This window comes from Staurois parvus, unplaced genomic scaffold, assembly GCF_062004578.1.
Source record: "Staurois parvus isolate SC_StPar_1 unplaced genomic scaffold, SC_StPar_1.0 ptg002084l, whole genome shotgun sequence".
NCBI classification, from domain to species: Eukaryota; Metazoa; Chordata; class Amphibia; order Anura; family Ranidae; genus Staurois; species Staurois parvus.
In genome coordinates this window covers 4728-24638 of record NW_028319880.1, presented here as the reverse complement: position 1 = coordinate 24638, position 19911 = coordinate 4728, and the positions used below count along the sequence as shown (strand labels likewise).

General features: G+C 47.9%; 1 protein-coding gene across 1 annotated transcript in view; it reads right to left on the bottom strand.

The window, feature by feature from the left end:
- The window catches only part of LOC149432845 (DNA topoisomerase 1-like), an 83872-nt gene extending 64595 nt beyond the window's left edge, over positions 1-19277 (bottom strand). Inside the window, exons 1-2 of the mRNA XM_089664875.1 lie at positions 19169-19277; positions 10383-10504 (exon numbers count right to left, since the gene is read on the bottom strand). Coding sequence (XP_089521001.1) covers positions 10383-10448 — 66 coding nt within the window. The 5' untranslated portion in view covers positions 10449-10504; positions 19169-19277. The remainder of the gene's footprint in view (positions 1-10382; positions 10505-19168) is intronic.
- Positions 19278-19911: the final 634 nt, after the last annotated feature.

The window sequence follows — 19911 nt, the reverse complement described above, 5'->3', positions numbered from 1 at the left end:
CCACCTAAACACCTTCGCTCCACGCTAAACTGCCGCGACCAAACTTTCCTTTTGATCCGGCTTCAGTTTCAGGAGAAAATTCCGTCCAGGCAGCAATTCCGGTAAACTGCGCATCAAAACGATGTCAAAACGAGCGAATAAACCACCAATCTGTCATCAGATTTCAGGACGATTCACGGAAATATCGCAGACACATAGAAATGGAAAAACGGTTTGCAAAACCAGACACTGAAAAACTAAGGAGACATCTTGCCGGTAGGTTCAGCGGTAGGAGGGTCCTGCTTGGAGACTCCACCCAGGGCCGTGGATAAGGGGGTACCACTGGTCCTCCTGTATGGGGCCCAAACCAGCAGGGGGGCCAAGGCAGCCGGATGAATCGGATGTGGTCAGGGAGGGTGATCGGTACAGCGCATGGGGGAGGGGGGCAATTACTGGGATTGATCCCCTATAGGTTCAGCGGTAGGAGGGCCCTGCTTGGAGACTCCACCCAGGGCCGTGGATAAGGGGGTACCACTGGTCCTCCTGTATGGGGCCCAAACCAGCAGGGGGGCCAAGGCAGCCGGATGAATCGGATGTGGTCAGGGAGGGTGATCGGTACAGCGCATGGGGGCAATTACTGGGATTGATCCCCTATAGGTTCAGCGGTAGGAGGGTCCTGCTTGGAGACTCCACCCAGGACCGTGGATAAGGGGGTACCACTGGTCCTCCTGTATGGGGCCCAAACCAGCAGGGGGGCCAAGGCAGCCGGATGAATCGGATGTGGTCAGGGAGGGTGATCGGTACAGCGCATGGGGGAGGGGGGCAATTACTGGGATTGATCCCCTATAGGTTCAGCGGTAGGAGGGCCCTGCTTGGAGACTCCACCCAGGGCCGTGGATAAGGGGGTACCACTGGTCCTCCTGTATGGGGCCCAAACCAGCAGGGGGGCCAAGGCAGCCGGATGAAATCGGATGTGGTCAGGGAGGGTGATCGGTACAGCGCATGGGGGTAATTACTGGGATTGATCCCCTATAGGTTCAGTGGTAGGAGGGTCCTGCTTGGAGACTCCACCCAGGACCGTGGATAAGGGGGTACCACTGATCCTCCTGTATGGGGCCCAAACCAGCAGGGGGGCCAAGGCAGCCGGATGAATCGGATGTGGTCAGGGAGGGTGATCGGTACAGCGCATGGGGGAGGGGGGCAATTACTGGGATTGATCCCCTATAGGTTCAGCGGTAGGAGGGCCCTGCTTGGAGACTCCACCCAGGGCCGTGGAGAAGGGGGTACCACTGGTCCTCCTGTATGGGGCCCAAACCAGCAGGGGGGCCAAGGCAGCCGGATGAATCGGATGTGGTCAGGGAGGGTGATCAGTACAACGCATGGGGGAGGGGGGCAATTACTGGAACTGATCCCCTATATGGCTTTCTCTGCAGCACCTCCAGGGACACCATACATTTCCCCATGCTGCTCAAACCCCCCGCGTGTGCCCCCCACCCCTGCAGTGCTGCCGGCTTCTCTCCGCTCCTTCCCACTGGCAGCTGCAAGCGCACAATAGGATCCTTAAGATGAAGAGTGGGGAAAGGTCTGTAAATATGTCACATTTACCAGCCCCTTCCTTTCCTGAATGAACACAATGAGTGATTGTCACTCACTGTGTTCATTCATAACTGAAGCATAGTAAACTGTTTATTTGGGGGCCCCGTCTTGTACAGGGCCCCATGGCTTCTATGAGAAGCCCTTACCCCACCAATCGGCTGTTTTATCAGAGCAGCTCTATGGTGTGGTTTTTTTTTTAGCACTAATAAGGAGTAACATTTAAGTTACATGTGTGGTTTTCGGAAGCTAGGCCTCTCCTATTGATTTGCTAATGAACTAGTGGGACTGGTTTATGAGCTCAGCTCAGGAAGCTCATGGCAGGAAATGAGGTAGCAAAGGGTAGTGGGTGGGAAGGAGGACTTCGAACAAGCCATGTGATAATAGAGGACTGTAGTTTTGGGACTTTGGAGGAAACAGATGTGGTGGGCTGGACTCTGAGAAGCAATTTGCCATGAGAAGATTCCATCACCAGGAAGCCCAGGTTAAGTGGTGGATTAGTATACTTATGCCCACGGTTTTTTTTTCCCCTCAGAGAATAGGTGTAAAAACTCCCCACCTTTTGGGTCACCCCTGGTCTCTGCCCCCTGCCCACCTCGAAGCACTGCTCCTTGGTTCCACCCCCTAACCACCTCCCAGTACCATCCCTTTTAGAGAATACAGAATCAAGTATTTTCTGCCAAGTAATTTTTATGGAATTTGGTAATAAGAAAGGCAATAAAATAGATCCCCTTTAGTTGGCAACAACAGACCCCCGGCAACAATAGACCCTCCTAACCCCCCAGCAACAATAGACCCTCCTACTCCCCAGCAACAATAGACCCTCCTAACCCCCCAGCAACAATAGACCCTCCTAACCCCCCAGCAACAATAGACCCTCCTAACCCCCCAGCAACAATAGACCCTCCTAACCCCCCAGCAACAATAGACCCTTCTAACCCCCCAGCAACAATAGACCCTTCTACTCCCCAGCAACAATAGACCCTCCTAACCCCCCAGCAACAATAGACCCTCCTAACCCCCCAGGAACAATAGACCCTCCTAACCCCCCAGCAACAATAGACCCTCCTAACCGCCCAGCAACAATAGACCCTCCTACCCCCAACAGATTCTCTCCAGAAATATTAAATCCCTCAGCAAACAATGGACCCCCTCCCCTGGCAACAATGGATCCCCTCCCCCAGCAACAGTAGACTCCTCCCAGCAATGATCGATCCACATGCTAACCTGTATCCACAGCCAAAAGTGCCTACAACGTGCACATGAGCAACAGAACGTCTTCAAGGTTGGAGGTGTTGTGCGTTCAGAGATGGTATTCTGCATATCTAGGGTGTAACGAGGGGTTATTGGAGTTCCTGTTGCCTTTCTATCGTCTCCAACCAGTCTGCCCATTCTCCTCTGACACCAAAAAGGCATTTTCCTCCTCACAACTGCCGCTCACAGAATATTTTCTCCTTTTCAGACCATTCTCTGTAAACCCTGGAGATGGTTATGCATGAAAATCCCAATGGGCACATGAGCAACAGAACTTCTTCAAGCTTGGACATGTGCGTTCAGAGATGGTATTCTGCATACCTTGGGTGTAACGAGTGGTTATTTGAGTTCCTGTTGCCTATCATCTCCAACCAGTCTGCCCATTCTCCTCTGACCTCAACAAGGCATTTTCCTCCACACAACTGCAGCTCACTGGATATTTTCTCCTTTTCGGACCATTCTCTGTAAACCCTAGAGATGGTTGTGATCCCTGTAGATCAGCAGTTTTTGAAATACTCAGACCAGCTCATCCGGCACCAACAACCATGCCATGTTCAAAGTCCCTTAAATCCCCTTTCTTCCCCATTCTGATGCTTGGTGGGAACTTCAGCAAGTTGTCTTCACCACGTCTAGATGCCTAAATGCATTGAGTTGCTGCCATGGGATTGGCCGATTAGGAATTTGTGTTACCGAGCCATTGAACAGGTGGACCCATTAAAGTGGCCGGTGAGCATCTCTAGATTCTCATCTTTTTTATATATGAATGCGGGATGGGGAAACCGCTCTCATTGTTTGAATACTGCTTGTGTGGAGTAAATTTAATGTTTTGACTGACATTCTGCAGTTTAGCCACAAGCTGTCACTGTTTTTCTAACAGCCTCAGACTGCAAAGATATTTCTATATTCATGAAGAGGTGGAGTTTTCACACAGAGTTGAGAGAGAACAGGAAGAAGAGAGAGCAGCCATGTTCTGGAGAATGGTGAATGAGGGGGGCCGTGTGAGCTGAGAATCTGATGACATCCAGGTGTGAGAGCATCCCTCCGTAATCAGAGCTGCAGCTAAGTGAAGCCGATGAGACTGCAGCCAGGAAAGCCGATGAGACTGCAGCCAGGAAAGCCGATGAGACTGCAGCCAGGAAAGCCGATGAGACTGCAGCCAGGAAAGCCGATGAGACTGCAGCCAGGAAAGCCGATGAGACTGCAGCCAGGAAAGCCGATGAGACTGCAGCCAGGAAAGCCGATGAGACTGCAGCCAGGAAAGCCGATGAGACTGCAGCCAGGAAAGCCGATGAGACTGCAGCCAGGAAAGCCGATGAGACTGCAGCCAGGAAAGCCGATGAGACTGCAGCCAGGAAAGCCGATGAGACTGCAGCCAGGAAAGCCGATGAGACTGCAGCCAGGAAAGCCGATGAGACTGCAGCCAGGAAAGCCGATGAGACTGCAGCCAGGAAAGCCGATGAGACTGCAGCCAGGAAAGCCGATGAGACTGCAGCCAGGAAAGCCGATGAGACTGCAGCCAGGAAAGCCGATGAGACTGCAGCCAGGAAAGCCGATGAGACTGCAGCCAGGAAAGCCGATGAGACTGCAGCCAGGAAAGCCGATGAGACTGCAGCCAGGAAAGCCGATGAGACTGCAGCCAGGAAAGCCGATGAGACTGCAGCCAGGAAAGCCGATGAGACTGCAGCCAGGAAAGCCGATGAGACTGCAGCCAGGAAAGCCGATGAGACTGCAGCCAGGAAAGCCGATGAGACTGCAGCCAGGAAAGCCGATGAGACTGCAGCCAGGAAAGCCGATGAGACTGCAGCCAGGAAAGCCGATGAGACTGCAGCCAGGAAAGCCGATGAGACTGCAGCCAGGAAAGCCGATGAGACTGCTGCCAGGAAAGCCGATGAGACTGCTGCCAGGAAAGCCGATGAGACTGCTGCCAGGAAAGCCGATGAGACTGCTGCCAGGAAAGCCGATGAGACTGCTGCCAGGAAAGCCGATGAGACTGCTGCCAGGAAAGCCGATGAGACTGCTGCCAGGAAAGCCGATGAGACTGCTGCCAGGAAAGCCGATGAGACTGCTGCCAGGAAAGCCGATGAGACTGCTGCCAGGAAAGCCGATGAGACTGCTGCCAGGAAAGCCGATGAGACTGCTGCCAGGAAAGCCGATGAGACTGCTGCCAGGAAAGCCGATGAGACTGCTGCCAGGAAAGCCGATGAGACTGCTGCCAGGAAAGCCGATGAGACTGCTGCCAGGAAAGCCGATGAGACTGCTGCCAGGAAAGCCGATGAGACTGCTGCCAGGAAAGCCGATGAGACTGCTGCCAGGAAAGCCGATGAGACTGCTGCCAGGAAAGCCGATGAGACTGCTGCCAGGAAAGCCGATGAGACTGCTGCCAGGAAAGCCGATGAGACTGCTGCCAGGAAAGCCGATGAGACTGCTGCCAGGAAAGCCGATGAGACTGCTGCCAGGAAAGCCGATGAGACTGCTGCCAGGAAAGCCGATGAGACTGCTGCCAGGAAAGCCGATGAGACTGCTGCCAGGAAAGCCGATGAGACTGCTGCCAGGAAAGCCGATGAGACTGCTGCCAGGAAAGCCGATGAGACTGCTGCCAGGAAAGCCGATGAGACTGCTGCCAGGAAAGCCGATGAGACTGCTGCCAGGAAAGCCGATGAGATTGCTGCCAGGAATGCTGATGAGAGCAGAGGAACTAAGCATGCTTGTTGGAGAGACATTTGTTCTGTTCAGAGTCACCAGCGGATCCAAAGCAGACCCGGGTCGGTAAGATCGTGCACGCACCTCATTTCAGTGTTGACGCCTTGAGACTGAGTCCAGGCCTATAGTTAGTTAGGGTCTCTGTGTCAGGCCACAAGTTTTTTTACTGATCATTGGAAGGACTCCACAACTTAAAGTGACATTTCACATTGGAGAACTGATAAAATCCTACAAACTCAAGCCAGACTGGCGTCTTGCTCAGAAGGAATACTCAGGCACGTGCTACAGGACCAGTTATGGGAGGGGGATACTGTAGATTTGTGTAAGATTGTAAGCTGTTGTGCTGCACCGCAGGCTAGCCCATACCGTACCCCCATACACTGATTCCTGCTCTGTAGGGTAATAACAGGTAAGGTGTGGCAGCTTAATTGTGCCCCCCAGTAGGTAAATTACTACACCTTCTACCTTCATCCATCAGGAGGCGCAGTGCTGTGCAGCAGAAGGGTCTCAGCCTTTGGGCTGGGTGTATGTAAATTTATTGTATGTTTCCAGCATTTGTGGTTGTGTTTATTTGCCACATCTAAGTAAAATTCTGTTGTGGCAAAAGCTGGTGTTGGGGTTGCTTTCCTCGTTCGGGACTTCACTGTATCCTGGGGAGCCCACCCCGGTACACTGCTTACATCAACAGGGGTGAGGCTTCCCCCTCTGCAGTAGATAAAACAGCAACATACATGGGTGGCCTTCAAACCCCCAGCAGCGAGATCCAGTCAAGGCACGAGAAGCCAGCGGTTAACCTGCCCCACCAGACCGTTTTCTAGCCGAAATCCCAGCTTTTCATGGACTGACCCTTTAAAAAGGAAAAACTTCTAGAGTGCAATCCCAGCCAAAGTCAACTACAAACATCCAGCCTTTCCCCCGATGAAATCTTCTTTCACTCGGTTATTACAAGTTGTCTCTTTTCCTGCCCAGTATTGACGCCTTCTCAAGCCAATCTTCCTACCGACTTCAAAAAGCTCTGCATTATACATGGCCTCCCTGCTCCGCTGATGGGGCTCCTAATTGGCAAGAGTTGCATCCTTTAAGATGTAAGGCGCGACGTAAAAAATATATGAGTACAGAAGTGGAAAGGCAAGAGAGGAAGCGCTGCGCATGCATCTTTCATGAGCGACTTTTAACAAAGCAGATGTCTGGCCAGAGGCGTGCTGTGAGATCCGTGCCCCGGCGCTGACAGAGGCATCAGCTACGCTGTGCAGGAAGAGACAGGGAGCCCGGTGTGGGTCAGAAGAGCAAGGCAGAGATCTTCCACGGCTGCGGGAAGGAAGAGGCGTCCTTGTCATTTGTCAGAGCCTCCTGAGACACCCCCTTATGTTCGGATCAAAGCACGCTGCCCCCCCACCCCCGTCAGGCATGGGCAAAAAAAAGGATTTTGCTGCGATTCCTAGGAAGTTTTTTTTTTAATCTTCGTGAAGTGAGTTCTTTAATGTCCAACTGGACCTTTGATTTTTTTTACTGCATTGATGTCAGGTTGTCATGAATTAAAGTATTTTATCTTTTTTTCTTTTTTCTTGCAAGCACAATATTACTCATGTCAATTCCCTGGAGTTCAGGAGCACTGCCCTCTGTGTGAGAACAAGGAGTGTGAAAATCGAAGCAACACATTTCTAGAGTCTGAAGTGATGTTTTATTCTAAATATGTAGCAGGGGCTTTACCCGACGTGTGTCGGGGACTGTACACCGTCCCCTTCATCAGGGCTTCAAATATCCACTGGTAGGGATTCGAGTCACTGACAGTCTTTCAAAAAGTGTCACAACTTCGGAAACACTAGTATGCATTAAGCTGTTTTAGATTAGGGTGATTAATAAGAACCTGTGTCCCCTTATATCAGATGTCCCCATCAGAGTCCCTCTTTACATCATGAGTACTCAGAGTCCCCCTTTACTTCAGGTTTCCATTACATCAAGGTCCCCAGAAGTGTGACCCCTTACATGGGGGTCCCCATCAGCGTTCCCCTTTACATCAAGTGTCCCCATCAGAGTGCTCCCTTACATCAGACTTCCCCCATCAGAGTGCCCCCTTACATCAGACTTCCCCCATCAGAGTGCCCCCTTACATCAGACTTCCCCCATCAGAGTGCCCCCTTACATCAGACTTCCCCCATCAGAGTGCCCCCTTACATCAGACTTCCCCCATCAGAGTGCCCCCTTACATCAGACTTCCCCCATCAGAGTGCCCCCTTACATCAGACTTCCCCCATCAGAGTGCCCCCTTACATCAGACTTCCCCCATCAGAGTGCCCCCTTACATCAGACTTCCCCCATCAGAGTGCCCCCTTACATCAGACTTCCCCATCAGAGTGCCCCCTTACATCAGACTTCCCCATCAGAGTGCCCCCTTTACATTTGGTGTACCCATTAGAGTGCCCTTTACATCAGATTTTCTTATCAAAGTGCCTCCCTGCATCAGGTGTTTTATTTAGGGTGTGTCTTACATCAGGGTCCCCCCCTTATCATATTTCCACATCAGAGTACCCCCTTACATCAGACTTCCCCCATCAGAGTGCCCCCTTCCATCAGACTTCCCCATCAGAGCGCCCCCTTCCATCAGACTTCCCCATCAGAGCGCCCCCTTCCATCAGACTTCCCCATCAGAGTGCCCTCTTCCATCAGACTTCCCCAATCAGAGCGCCCTCTTCCATCAGACTTCCCCATCAGAGCGCCCCCTTCCATCAGACTTCCCCATCAGAGCGCCCCCTTCCATCAGGTGCCGCCATCAGAGCGCCCCCTTCCATCAGACTTCCCCATCAGAGCGCCCTCTTCCATCAGACTTCCCCATCAGAGCGCCCTCTTCCATCAGACTTCCCCATCAGAGCGCCCCCTTCCATCAGATTTCCCCATCAGAGCGCCCCCTTCCATCAGGTGCTCCCATCATAACTAAAATCTGGGGAGACAATTAAATCTGGCTCTGCATCCGCTACTAACTAGTGCTGAGTCTTCACAACAGTTTAAAATTTTCAATTAGGGTCCCTATCTGCAGATACTATTTGAAGCCCTGATGAAGGGGACAATGTACAGACAATGGACAATGTACAGACAATGGACAATGTAGCGCTTGTTCTAGGTTTAGAATAAAATCTTGATTTGGTACTTTGCCTTTCACACTCAAACATTTCTAGAGTACGATGCCACTGTTCCTGCTCCTTACAGTTCTGGTTCACGAGAGAAGCCCACCCATTAGACGTCCCATCAGGAGCGTATCTGCCGCGAGGCCAACAAGGCGTTTGCCTTGGTTGGCATTTTGCAGGGAGGTGGCACTGCCCCCAAGCAGAAGGAATAAGGGACAAGGGCGCAGGCAGGAGGGCGGGAAGCCTCGGCAGTCTCCGCCAGTCATCTGACCCCAGGAATCCAATACCAATTAACGGCCTCAGTCACCGCACCGGCCACAACGTGCTTTGTCCCGCCAACCAGGGCCTGGTCAGGGAAGTCATCATCATTGACTCACACAGCAGTGGCTTCTGCTGCGATCAATTACAGACAGTGAGCTGAAGCGGAAAGGGCAAGGGGTGTAGCCAAGCCACTCTGTGAACGGACAAAGTCAATTAGCAGGAGAGTAGCTCTGGAACGAGCCTGCTCATGCACCCCCATAGAAAGGCTTTTTATTGGGGGCACTCGGCAGGAGGGAGGAGGCAGGACCCAAGCCCCATCTTGATCCAGCAATGTGCATGAGAGCCGCGGCTCTCCTGGGTTTCTCTACCCTCATTGGCTTGCACAGCAGCGGGAGCCATTGGCTCCGGCTGAGGTCAATTACAGCCACTGAGCCAAAGAGGAGAGAGCAGGAGGCAGGGCCAAGCCACATTCTGTGTGAATGGACAATATCCATTTACAGGTGCATGACTCTGGAGCAAGCCTGCTCACATGCCCCTATAGAAAGAGGATTTCTATTGGGGGCACCCGGCAAGGGGGTGGAGGTAGGACCCCCAGTGGGGGACCCAAAAAGAAGAGGCCGGGGGCTGCTCTGTGCAATTGCACAGAGCAGGTAAGTATAACTTTTTTTCATTCAAATTAAAAAAAATTACAATCACTTTAAGCAGAACTTCACCAACAATATAAAGTTCCACCAATCCTTCGCCAGTGGCTGCCTATTTCGGGGCAGGCACCCACTCCCAATTTCGATCTGTTTGCCAATTTCAGCCCCCCCACAATTGTCTGGGACACCACAGGTCCCAGGAAGCTGCAGGACCATTTAGAACATGCAACTTTGAGGTGTTTCACAGCTGGCTGCCCACATCCAAGATGGCGGCACCAGGGACCCAAAGACCAGCGAAAAACTTCCCACTGTGGCGACAGCGCTGGATCTCTGGGCTGATGTCCCTTAATTAAAAGTCAGCAGCTATAGTATTTGCAGCTGCCGATTTTTTTATTTTCATAGAATGACTGGAGCTCCTCAGTTTCCAGGCTTCATAGTTGTAGAAGATTATTGTCCAGTTACATTTTGATTGGTTAATGTATTGCATTTTGACAGTAAAATTACGTTGGTTTAACCTGCCTTGTTTTAATGGAGAGTTGAGTTGTCTGTGGAAGGAGCTTATTCAGGGGGTGACCATATTGACCAGATGGACGGAGATCTAAAGGAGATATGTCAATGCACAAAGCAGTGTTTTGAAACCGTGGCAAAGTGGTTGGAATAGGTTTAAAATGCTTTGTGTCCCCACATCTGTCACCTCATGGGGACACAGACCTCAATGAAAGCCTTAAAAGTTCTAAACCTCCTCCCTCCACTAGAAAACGTGTTTCTAGGAAGGCAGTGTTGACCTATGGTTGGACACCCAACCTATCGTTCAAATACTATTTAGCAATACCTTTCTCCAGTCCAGCAAGAAGTTATTCCGGAACACGTCCTTGGTGGTGTATTCATGGTCCAACATGTGGGCAAAGAAGCCAGCCACCTCCTCGGCCTGCAGGCTCAGTTGGAAGGGTTTACCTGTAATAGATCACAGTAAACAGAAATATTACTTTTTCCATGTATGTTTGACAAAGACATTTCATTCAAGCAAAAATGACCAAACCAAAAATTGAACCTGGTTAACGGGCAAATCTTACCATTAGAAGAGTTTTAAACTTTAATTACTTAAATTTCAGACAACTGCTTTCCTATTTTTGGGTAGGTTAAGAACCTCAAATTGGTTTTCATTGCTATGAAAAAACCAGATGAGAAGCAAGGGATCCAGAGGTGCTCCTCAGGAGAGTTCATGGAGTGTGGACTTTCAGTTGAGGAATACTATGATTTTGATTAGCTGCTCTCAGACTCGAGAGGGAATTCAAAGATAACTTGGAAGAAATCCAGGAGGTCAAGGGGAAAAGACTCACCACACCATAAAGGGAGTCCCAAAGGGTAGCTTTAATCACTAGCTGGCAGCAGGGGCGGACTGACCATTGGGAAACTCGGGCACTGCCCGAGGGCCGGGGTCAGTAGGGGGCCCCATGAGATGCCCCTGGTACCTTTTTCACAGGCTTTTTTGAATTTGGGCAAGGACACAGGGGCCCCATGAGTTGTCAGTCCGCCCCTGGCTGGCAGAGATAGTCCTTCCAATATAGCACAGCCAACCATTTGTTAGTAGAATGCCTTGAGGTTCATTTACTAAAACTGTTGAGTGCAAAATCTGGTGTAGCCGTGTACACATGTGCAGGACGGAAAAATACGTTTAGTTTTGGATCGATTAGTTACGTTACTAATTGTGTATTAATTTTCAACTGGATTAAAATTTTTCCAATGGAATAAAAATACTCAAATCTAATTGGAAATTAAAAACATTGAATCCATCCAAATTCATTGTGAAGAATAGTTGGTTCTATTCTATTCAAAATTCAAGATTTTGGAAGATGTCTATATTCGATTTTATTCTATTCTAATTTTAAAATTCAATTTCGGAAGATATATGTATTCATTCTATTCTAATCTATTCTTCCCTGTATTATTTTTTACTCTGTTCTAATCTATTAAATGTATTCCCTAATCTATTAAATTTTTTATTCTATTTTAAATTCAAATTTCAAAATTCAAATTTCGAAAGACTGCTGTATTCTTATTCTATCCTATCCTTTTATTTTCTATTCTGATCTATTCAATTGTTTTCCTATTCTAGTCAAGTGCTTCATTTTCTTTTCTATTCTCTTCGAAATTCGGATTTCGAAATCAAATTTTGAAATATGACTATATTCTTTCCTCTCCTCCTCCTCCATTCCATTCTATTTTTTCTATTCTTTTCAAAATTTGAATTTTGTAAAAAACTGTTATATTCTAATCTACACAGTCTTTGAAGGAAATCAGCAATAGTCAGCAATCTGTTTACATTTCGAGTTGTTTTGCATTTGATTAGAAAATTTCAATATTTTGCATGAAATTTCATTTTGTTATTACAGATTTGTTTAAATTCGTTACCTTTGTATTTTGTAGATTTGGATAAATGCGAATCTCAGGATAAAAAAAAAATTTTGTCCAAATTTTAATATGGACAGAAACAAACCGCATGTCTACAGTTGTGCATGGTAGCCAATCAGCTTCTAACGCCAGCTTGTTCACTTAAGCTTTGAAAAAAAAGAAACCACACAAAAAAAACAAACCTTGAAGCGGATTGGTTGCTATGCAAAGCTGCACCAGATTTTGCTCTTACAATTTAGTAAATCAACACCCTTTTTTTCTTGAATTCACCATCAGAAATTTCCAAGCCGTGGTGAAAGTGGGCTGTTGGCAGCGGTTTCTTGCATTAAAACCCATTAAATGCTGCCTTATGGTGTTTGGGGGCATTTTACTCTCTTGACTGCCGTTTTTTGGTCATTCCTGAATGTGTTTCCATTGGGAAATTTTACTTTTTCTCCTGGTGGTATATTCACTGGGAAATCTAAAATTTTAAATTTGTCACCAGAAACGTATTAGAGGGAAAATCTCCCGACAGGGACACCTGTTTCAATGACAGCTATATAAGGAACTTCCTCCTATTGTGTTCAGCTGGGTATCTGGAACAGGAAATGAGGGGAAATATCTCCAATGGGGACAAGGAAGGATATGGTTAAGGCTACAGCATATAACAATTTTGACAATTTTGCACTTTAACTTTGGTCTGATGACTTGTGGAGGAACTTTAGGGGCCCCGACTTCAACCCTACTGAACACCACTAAGATAAATTATGCCAGTTGTGAGCCAGTTTGTATGCAAGTGCAGTCTTTTTTCTCCACTGTAGGTGGCGCTCATCCAGAGCAGTAGTGTATCTGGAGGGGAAGTGAAGAGAAACCTTGTTTCTCTATGGATGGTTTTTGCTATTCCCCGGAGCTGCGTTCCAGTTGGCTACGCTACATCCAGGTGCCCCTGGTGACCATCTTGGGTCATGAAGTCCCTGCCCTCAGGTTTTGGCATACATTTGTGCAGGGAGAGTGTACCCGTCTGTCAGACTGCACAAGCAATAGGGAGAGGTTCCAGAGGAGTAGGGAAAGCTGAAGGCCTCTCTTTTGGGTTGAACCTGCCAGGCCACACTCCACCTCCCTGCACAAACCCGATCTTCAGTTCAGGCCTACTACTGCTGACACTCTGCCACGCTGGCCAAGTTCCCGACTGGGTGAGCACCTTGCCGGGCTGCTGTATTCTTTTCTACGACAAACTAGGTCTTCTAGTACATCATTAATTTTGGACTTTCCAAATCTCTTTGGGCTGAATGGGAACAAATACCCGCAGACACCCAACAAACATTATGGAAATCCTCCCCAGAAACATGGGGGCTGTTTTAGCTGCAGAGTAGGGGGTATTTTCATATTAGTGGTTTCAAATAATGTCCAACAAGCTACGGTTGAGGTGTGATGATCAGGTCTCTAGAAATGTTTGGCCATAGTGTATACAGACAGGGACTCTTGATGCAGCCAAAGCGTTTCAGCTTCCATATTGGTAACGACTGTATGAGGGGAAATCTCTCCAATGAGGACAAGGAAGGATACGGTTAATGCTGCAGCTTACAAAAATTTAGCAATTTTGACAATTTTGCACTTCAACCTTGGTCTGATGATTTGTGGAGGAACCTTAGGGGCCCCGACTTCAACCCTTCAACCCTACTGAACACCTCTAAGATGAGTTATGTCAGTTGTGAGCCAGTTTGTAGGCAGGTGCAGTCTGTTTTCTCCACTGTAGGTGCCGCTCATCCAGAGGAGTAACTGAACCTTCCAAATCTCTTTGGGCTGAATGGGCACAAATTCCCGCAGACACCCACCAAAATTGTATGGAAATCCTTCCCGGAAAAGTGGGGGCTGTTATAGACGCAAGGTTGGGGGGCATTTCCATATTAATGGGTTCAAATAATGTCCAACAAGCTAAGGTTGAGGTGCGATGGTCAGGTCTAAAGGAATAATTGGCCATAGTGTATACAGACAGGGACTCTTGATGCAGCCAAAGCTTTACAGCTTCCATATGGGTAACAACTGTATCGCAATGCTTAGATATACTTCAATCGTGGGTCGCACCGTCATCCATCTGTTCATCTATTACTAAGTGCCGGGCAATCTTCCCATCGCTGCCACAAGTCAGTACTGCATGGCGTTGTCACATGCCTTTCCATCTCGATTTTATCAAGAGAGACGTAATATAAAGATTTTATGTCAACTTCATCTGCTCTGACCCTTCTATTTCAGCAGACAATCCACACAGTCCCACCAGCCAGAGGAGCCTAGACTGATGAGCAGGAATGATAGGAATTGAACATAAAAGGACAGAACTGAATATAAAAGGACGGGCTAAAAATGGAAGGTGTAATTGCCTCTAAGTTGATTTTACATTTTGGTAGAAAAATTGTATTCGACAAAACCGGGTGCACCCATAACACTGTCACAGAACATTATTAGGAAAAGTACAAAGCGGAAGTTGTGTGCTTTCAGGCCGTCCATCTGTCATTGAACCTTTATATGGCCCATCAGAAGACAGCGGCCAGGAAAGGGGGCGAGTCACCCTTTTGGATCAGTTTAAAAAGGGAAATTTCTTAAAGTTTAAAGTCTTTTAAAAAATATATGATTAGACTGACGAGAAAAAAAAGGAGCCTAAAGCGTCTTCTCTCGATATATAAAAATTTTAATATTTGTATTGAGGGATGAGCTTGGTTGGGTGAAAGTGGTTTGTAAGAGGAGTCCCATAATTTAAAAAATAAAAAAAATTTGGTGCAAAAATTTAAATTTTTTACCAAAGTAGGAACTCTCGATATTGCTCACTGAGCTGCTTAGACTAAATTTGCTTGGAAAAAAAAAATTAAAAAAAAAAAAAGGACCTTTATTCAGAGGGTGTATATTTAGGGGTGTATGAAGGCTTGTAAGAGGGCCTTGTGATTGGCTATATGTTGGCACCTAGAGCACGAGTCTCTGTCCCACTCCTCTACTGCTAGAACACTGACCCTCCTGCTGAGCCTGTACCCTGTGCCATCTTGTGCCACTCCATGCCAGAGGCTTCCTCCAGACATTCCTGGCCGGTAATCTTTATGCTTCCAAAGGAAGAATGTCCACACATAGAATAGGCTTGCTGCTCTTTATGGGTGGTACATGGAAAATGGCACAATCGCACCACGTTGACATATTATCCAGGGGATGCTTGACCATACATGGTCAATCACATTTAGTTGACGGTCCATAGTAGCCACAGCGAAAGCATATGCAACACTTCGTAACAGTCTCCTGCCTTCAACAGTCTCCTGCCTTCAACAGTCTCCTGCCTTCAACAGTCTCCTGCCTTCAACAGTCTCCTGCCTTCAACAGTCTCTTGGGCCTCCACCTGGGGCCCATAGGAATTAACCAAGATGGGATCTCAGCAGTCAGCCCCTGCATGGGTACACCTTTCCTTCGAGTCTTCAGGTGAATAGCCTCACTCCAGAGAACTCTTAGCCTGGCCTAAAAGACCTTTTCTCAACATAGCCCCCACCTCCATAAGGATCAGGAAGTCTACAACCAGTTCTTTTGGGTGCAGGTCTATCTCTTCGCAGCCACCAGCTTGTCCAGGGACTTCACTTGCTGGCTAAATCTGCCTGGATGTGGGGTGTCTGGCTCCCATGTCCCAACTGCATTAAGGCACCTCTCAACTTCGCTGATATCCAGGCCCTGGCTTACACATGACATCACTACAGGGAGGGCTCTAAAAGGGGCCTAACACCTGATGACCCTGCTTTCTGTGACCAGACACTATTCTAGAACAGAGCCACCAAGTCTAGCTAAATGTACCTGCTTACAGGCTAGCAGAGTTTTTTTATTTAGGGGCCTAATTTTCACCCAAGATAATGATTCTATTAGAAAAATGTATCAAACGTGGGTAAACGTTTTGTGAATCTTGGGTGAAAACATTAATAAAGCCTTTAGTATTTTGTATTTCCCTTTTAGTGTGTATTTGATTGCAACTTGTGTACTGCCGCTTTGATTTTTTTTCTCTTCACCTTTCTTTCTGCAGAAAATAATGGGGCTGATGAGGGGAAATTTTGAGGCACGAAAACAAGCCCAGGACAGTTGAAAAAAAAAAGGTCAAAAGTACTTTTGTAACCTTCAGAAGCCATTTAAAGCCCATTTAAAAAAAATAAAAAACAAAAAAAACCCTTAAATGTCAGATCCTGCATCAGCAATGCATTTCACCAAAACTTCAGGAAAATGAAATGGGATTATTTTAATCCCTAGGGGTTTGTCAAGGCAAAAAAGTTATAGGAGCTGAGATTGTGGCGAGTGCTCTTCAATATTCATTTTTTCATTGTACTTTAATCAATTTTATTTTAATTTTACACCTTGTACCCAATAAGAAGAGTATTTTCAAAACAAATTCCATTTACCCAATTTCCTCTGAATATACACCGTCCAAATGGAAATGATATTCACCTTTGACTTTGTCATACACTAATAAGGCCACCATACCATTTTGCCTCCAAGTCTTTCCCAAGTTTACAAAATCCTAATGCCAATGATTATTCCTCTCCCTGACAACACCAGGGTAGCTTAGAAATGGTTTTTCTCTAACCTCAAATGCTGCAATGCCAAATGCAATGCATAAATCAGCATTTTAAATGATGGAGGGGCTGCGTTCCTCTCAGACGTCAATTTGTATTAATCTGTTTAATGAGGCTCTAAATTGCGCTGATCACTGGCTAGTAATCATGTAGAAAGGAAAACAACAAATTAAGATTTTTTTCTTCCCTTACCAATTTAAAGCATCTTGACTTACTCTGGAGTAAAAAAAAAGAAAAAAATCCAATTGAATCCATCAAAGATCCAATAGTTTGAGTTATAGTTGGGAATTAAAGTGGTTGTAAACCCTTCCATATGTCTGCCCTCCCCTCCTTCCTTCCCCTTCCTTCCCTCCCCTCCTTCCTTCCTTCCCCTTCCTTCCCCTCCCCTCCTTCCTTTCTTCCTTCCCCTCCCCCCCTTCCTTTCTTCCTTCCTTCCCCTCCCCTCCTTCCTTTCTTCCTTTCCCTCCCCTCCTTCCTTTCTTCCTTCCCCTCCTTCCTTCCTTCCTTCCCCTCCTTCCTTCCTTTCTTCCTTCCCCTCCTTCCTTCCTTTCTTCCTTCCCCTCCCCTCCTTCCTTCCCCTCCCCTCCTTCCTTCCTTCCCCTCCCCTCCTTCCTTTCTTCCTTCCCCCTCCTTCCTTTCTTCCTTCCTTCCCCTCCCCTCCTTCCTTCCTTTCTTCCTTCCCCTCCCCTCCTTCCTTCCTTCCTTTCCCTCCCCTCCTTCCTTTCTTCCTTCCCCTCCCCTCCTTCCTTTCTTCCTTCCCCTCCTTTCTTCCTTCCTTCCTTCCCCTCCTTCCTTTCTTCCTTCCCCTCCCCTCCTTCCTTTCTTCCTTCCTTCCCCTCCCTTCCTTCCCCTCCCTTCCTTCCCCTCCCTTCCTTTCTTCCCCTCCCCTCCTTCCTTTCTTCCTTCCTTCCCCTCCCCTCTTCCCCTCCCCCTTCCCCTCCCCCCCTTCCTTTCTTCCTTCCCCTCCCCCCCTTCCTTTCTTCCTTCCCCTCCCCTCCTTCCTTTCTTCCCCTCCCCTCCCCTCCTTCCTTTCTTCCCCTCCCCTCCCCTCCCCTCCCTTCCTTTCCCTCCCCTCCCCTCCTTCCTTTCCCTCCCCTCCTTCCTTTCCTTTCCCTCCCCTCCTTCCTTTCTTCCCTCCCCTCCTTCCTTTCTTCCCTCCCCTCCCCTCCTTCCTTTCCCTCCCCTCCCCTCCTTCCTTTCCCTCCCCTCCTTCCTTTCTTCCCCTCCCCTCCTTCCTTTCTTCCCTCCCCTCCTTCCTTTCTTCCTTCCCCTCCTTCCTTTCTTCCTTCCCCTCCTTCCTTTCTTCCCCTCCTTCCTTTCTTCCTTCCCCTCATTCCTTTCTTCCTTCCTCTCCCCTCCTTCCTTCCCCTCCCCCTCCTTCCTTCCCCTCCCCCTCCTTCCTTCCCCTCCCCTCCTTCCTTCCTTCCTCTCCCCTCCTTCCTTCCCCTCCCCCTCCTTCCTTCCCCTCCCCTCCTTCCTTCCCCTCCCCTCCTTCCTTCCTTTCTTCCTTTCCCTCCCCTCCTTCCTTCCTCCCTTCCTTTCCCTCCCCTTCCTCCCTTCCTTTCCCTCCCCTTCCTCCCTTCCTTTCCCTCCCCCCCCCTCCCCCCCCTCCTTCCTTTCCCTCCCCCCCCTCCTTCCTTTCCCTCCCCCCCCTCCTTCCTTTCCCTCCCCCCCCTCCTTCCTTTCCCTCCCCCCCCTCCTTCCTTTCCCTCCCCCCCTTCCTTCCTTTCCCTCCCCCTCCTTCCTTTCCCTCCCCCTCCTTCCTTTCCCTCCCCCTCCTTCCTTTCCCTCCTTCCTTTCCCTCCTTCCTTTCTTTCTCTCCTGCAAAAAAATTCACAGTGCTTTGGCTGTCAGTTTTTGGATGAAACACACATCATGGTGCCTACTTATCCACCCTACAACCCAGACTTGGCTCCTCGTGACTTTTTCATATTCCCAAAGTTGAAGGGGGGTTTGAAAAGGACACCACTTTGGTAGTGTGGATAACATCCAAAGAGCCACTGAACGCCATCACACTTGAAGACTTCCAGAGATGCTATGAAGAATGGAAACGTTTGATGGAGCATCGTGCACGCTCACAAGGTGCATACTTTAAAGACCATGTTAAATTGTAAAATCTGTGAATTTTTTTTTAAATATTTTCATCACTTTATGGACACACCTCGTAGTCATGACAGTAATTCTAGAACAATTTGAGTGTCTCAACACTAAACTCGGGCAGAAGACAGGACGGCCTTGCAATCTGTAAGTCCGACAGGTAACATACAAGTAAATAGTCTGCAAGGTACAGTTGAGCAGTTGAGTTGAAGATTGGAAATTCCGCTTATAACGCCCATTGGTTATCCAGCACATCCAAAACAAGTCCTTTTATAATAAATACCCATCCAGAGAAAATTCTGACTTTTGTGCGTTATGTCATTACACTTATGATGTCTGAACAGTAGGTGCCAGAGCTACGTGGCAATTCAATGTGTCCTGTGCTGAATTTTATAGATGTGAGTTTTAAAACCAGCTCCCTAGCATGTTCCATGTCTCGGACAAAAAAAAAAAAAAAAAAAATGAAGATATGTTTTAAAGTCAATGAGCTGGAACTGTCAATGAGCGCTAAAAGTCCCATAGCTGACAAGACGGCAATTCTTACCATCATAGTAAAACTTCACATCCGGTGGCAGTGGTTCGTAAGGTGGAGCAAATACGGGGCCCTTGTGTTCCAGAAATCTCCATTTGACCCCATCTTCATATTTCTCCTCTTCCCACCTGCAAAACAAAAATGGGTGGAGGGTGATTACGACATTTAGATCAGTCAGGGTACCTTTTCATCTAACTTCTGTACTTTTAGAAGTGGTTTAACTGTCCTGGGATTAAGCAAGCAAATGTAGGTGTGTTGAGATCAACTAGAGGTGTACTAGTGCAGTGATACGGATACAGGTGATCCGCGTAACATGTTCCTAATGGTGAACCTAGACTTTAAACTAGTCAATTGATGACACCCAATGGAAGCGTCTATCACAGGGAAGAAGAATTCTAATTCAGAAAAAGATTTCTTGGGTTTGCTAGTAAGGGGGCTTGCAAGTGGCTAGTATTAGCTCCAAGAGCATGTCCCTACAAAACTTCTTTGTTTCCAAAACCACCACCCAACTGCTTGAGGATTTAACCCTTTAGGGAAAACAAACAAATTATCTAAATTTTTGGTAAAATATAAAAGACGAGGTTGCGCTGAGTAACTTGATACCAAACATGTAAAACGTTTAATCTGGATGTGCCTGTGAAATGTCGACAAACTTCAGTACCCTATATTTTCTATGGTGATGCTGCAAAAGCCCCTACAGGTTATCAGTTTGCGGAGGAGGTCTGGTGCTAGAATGATTGCTCTCCCTCTGGTGA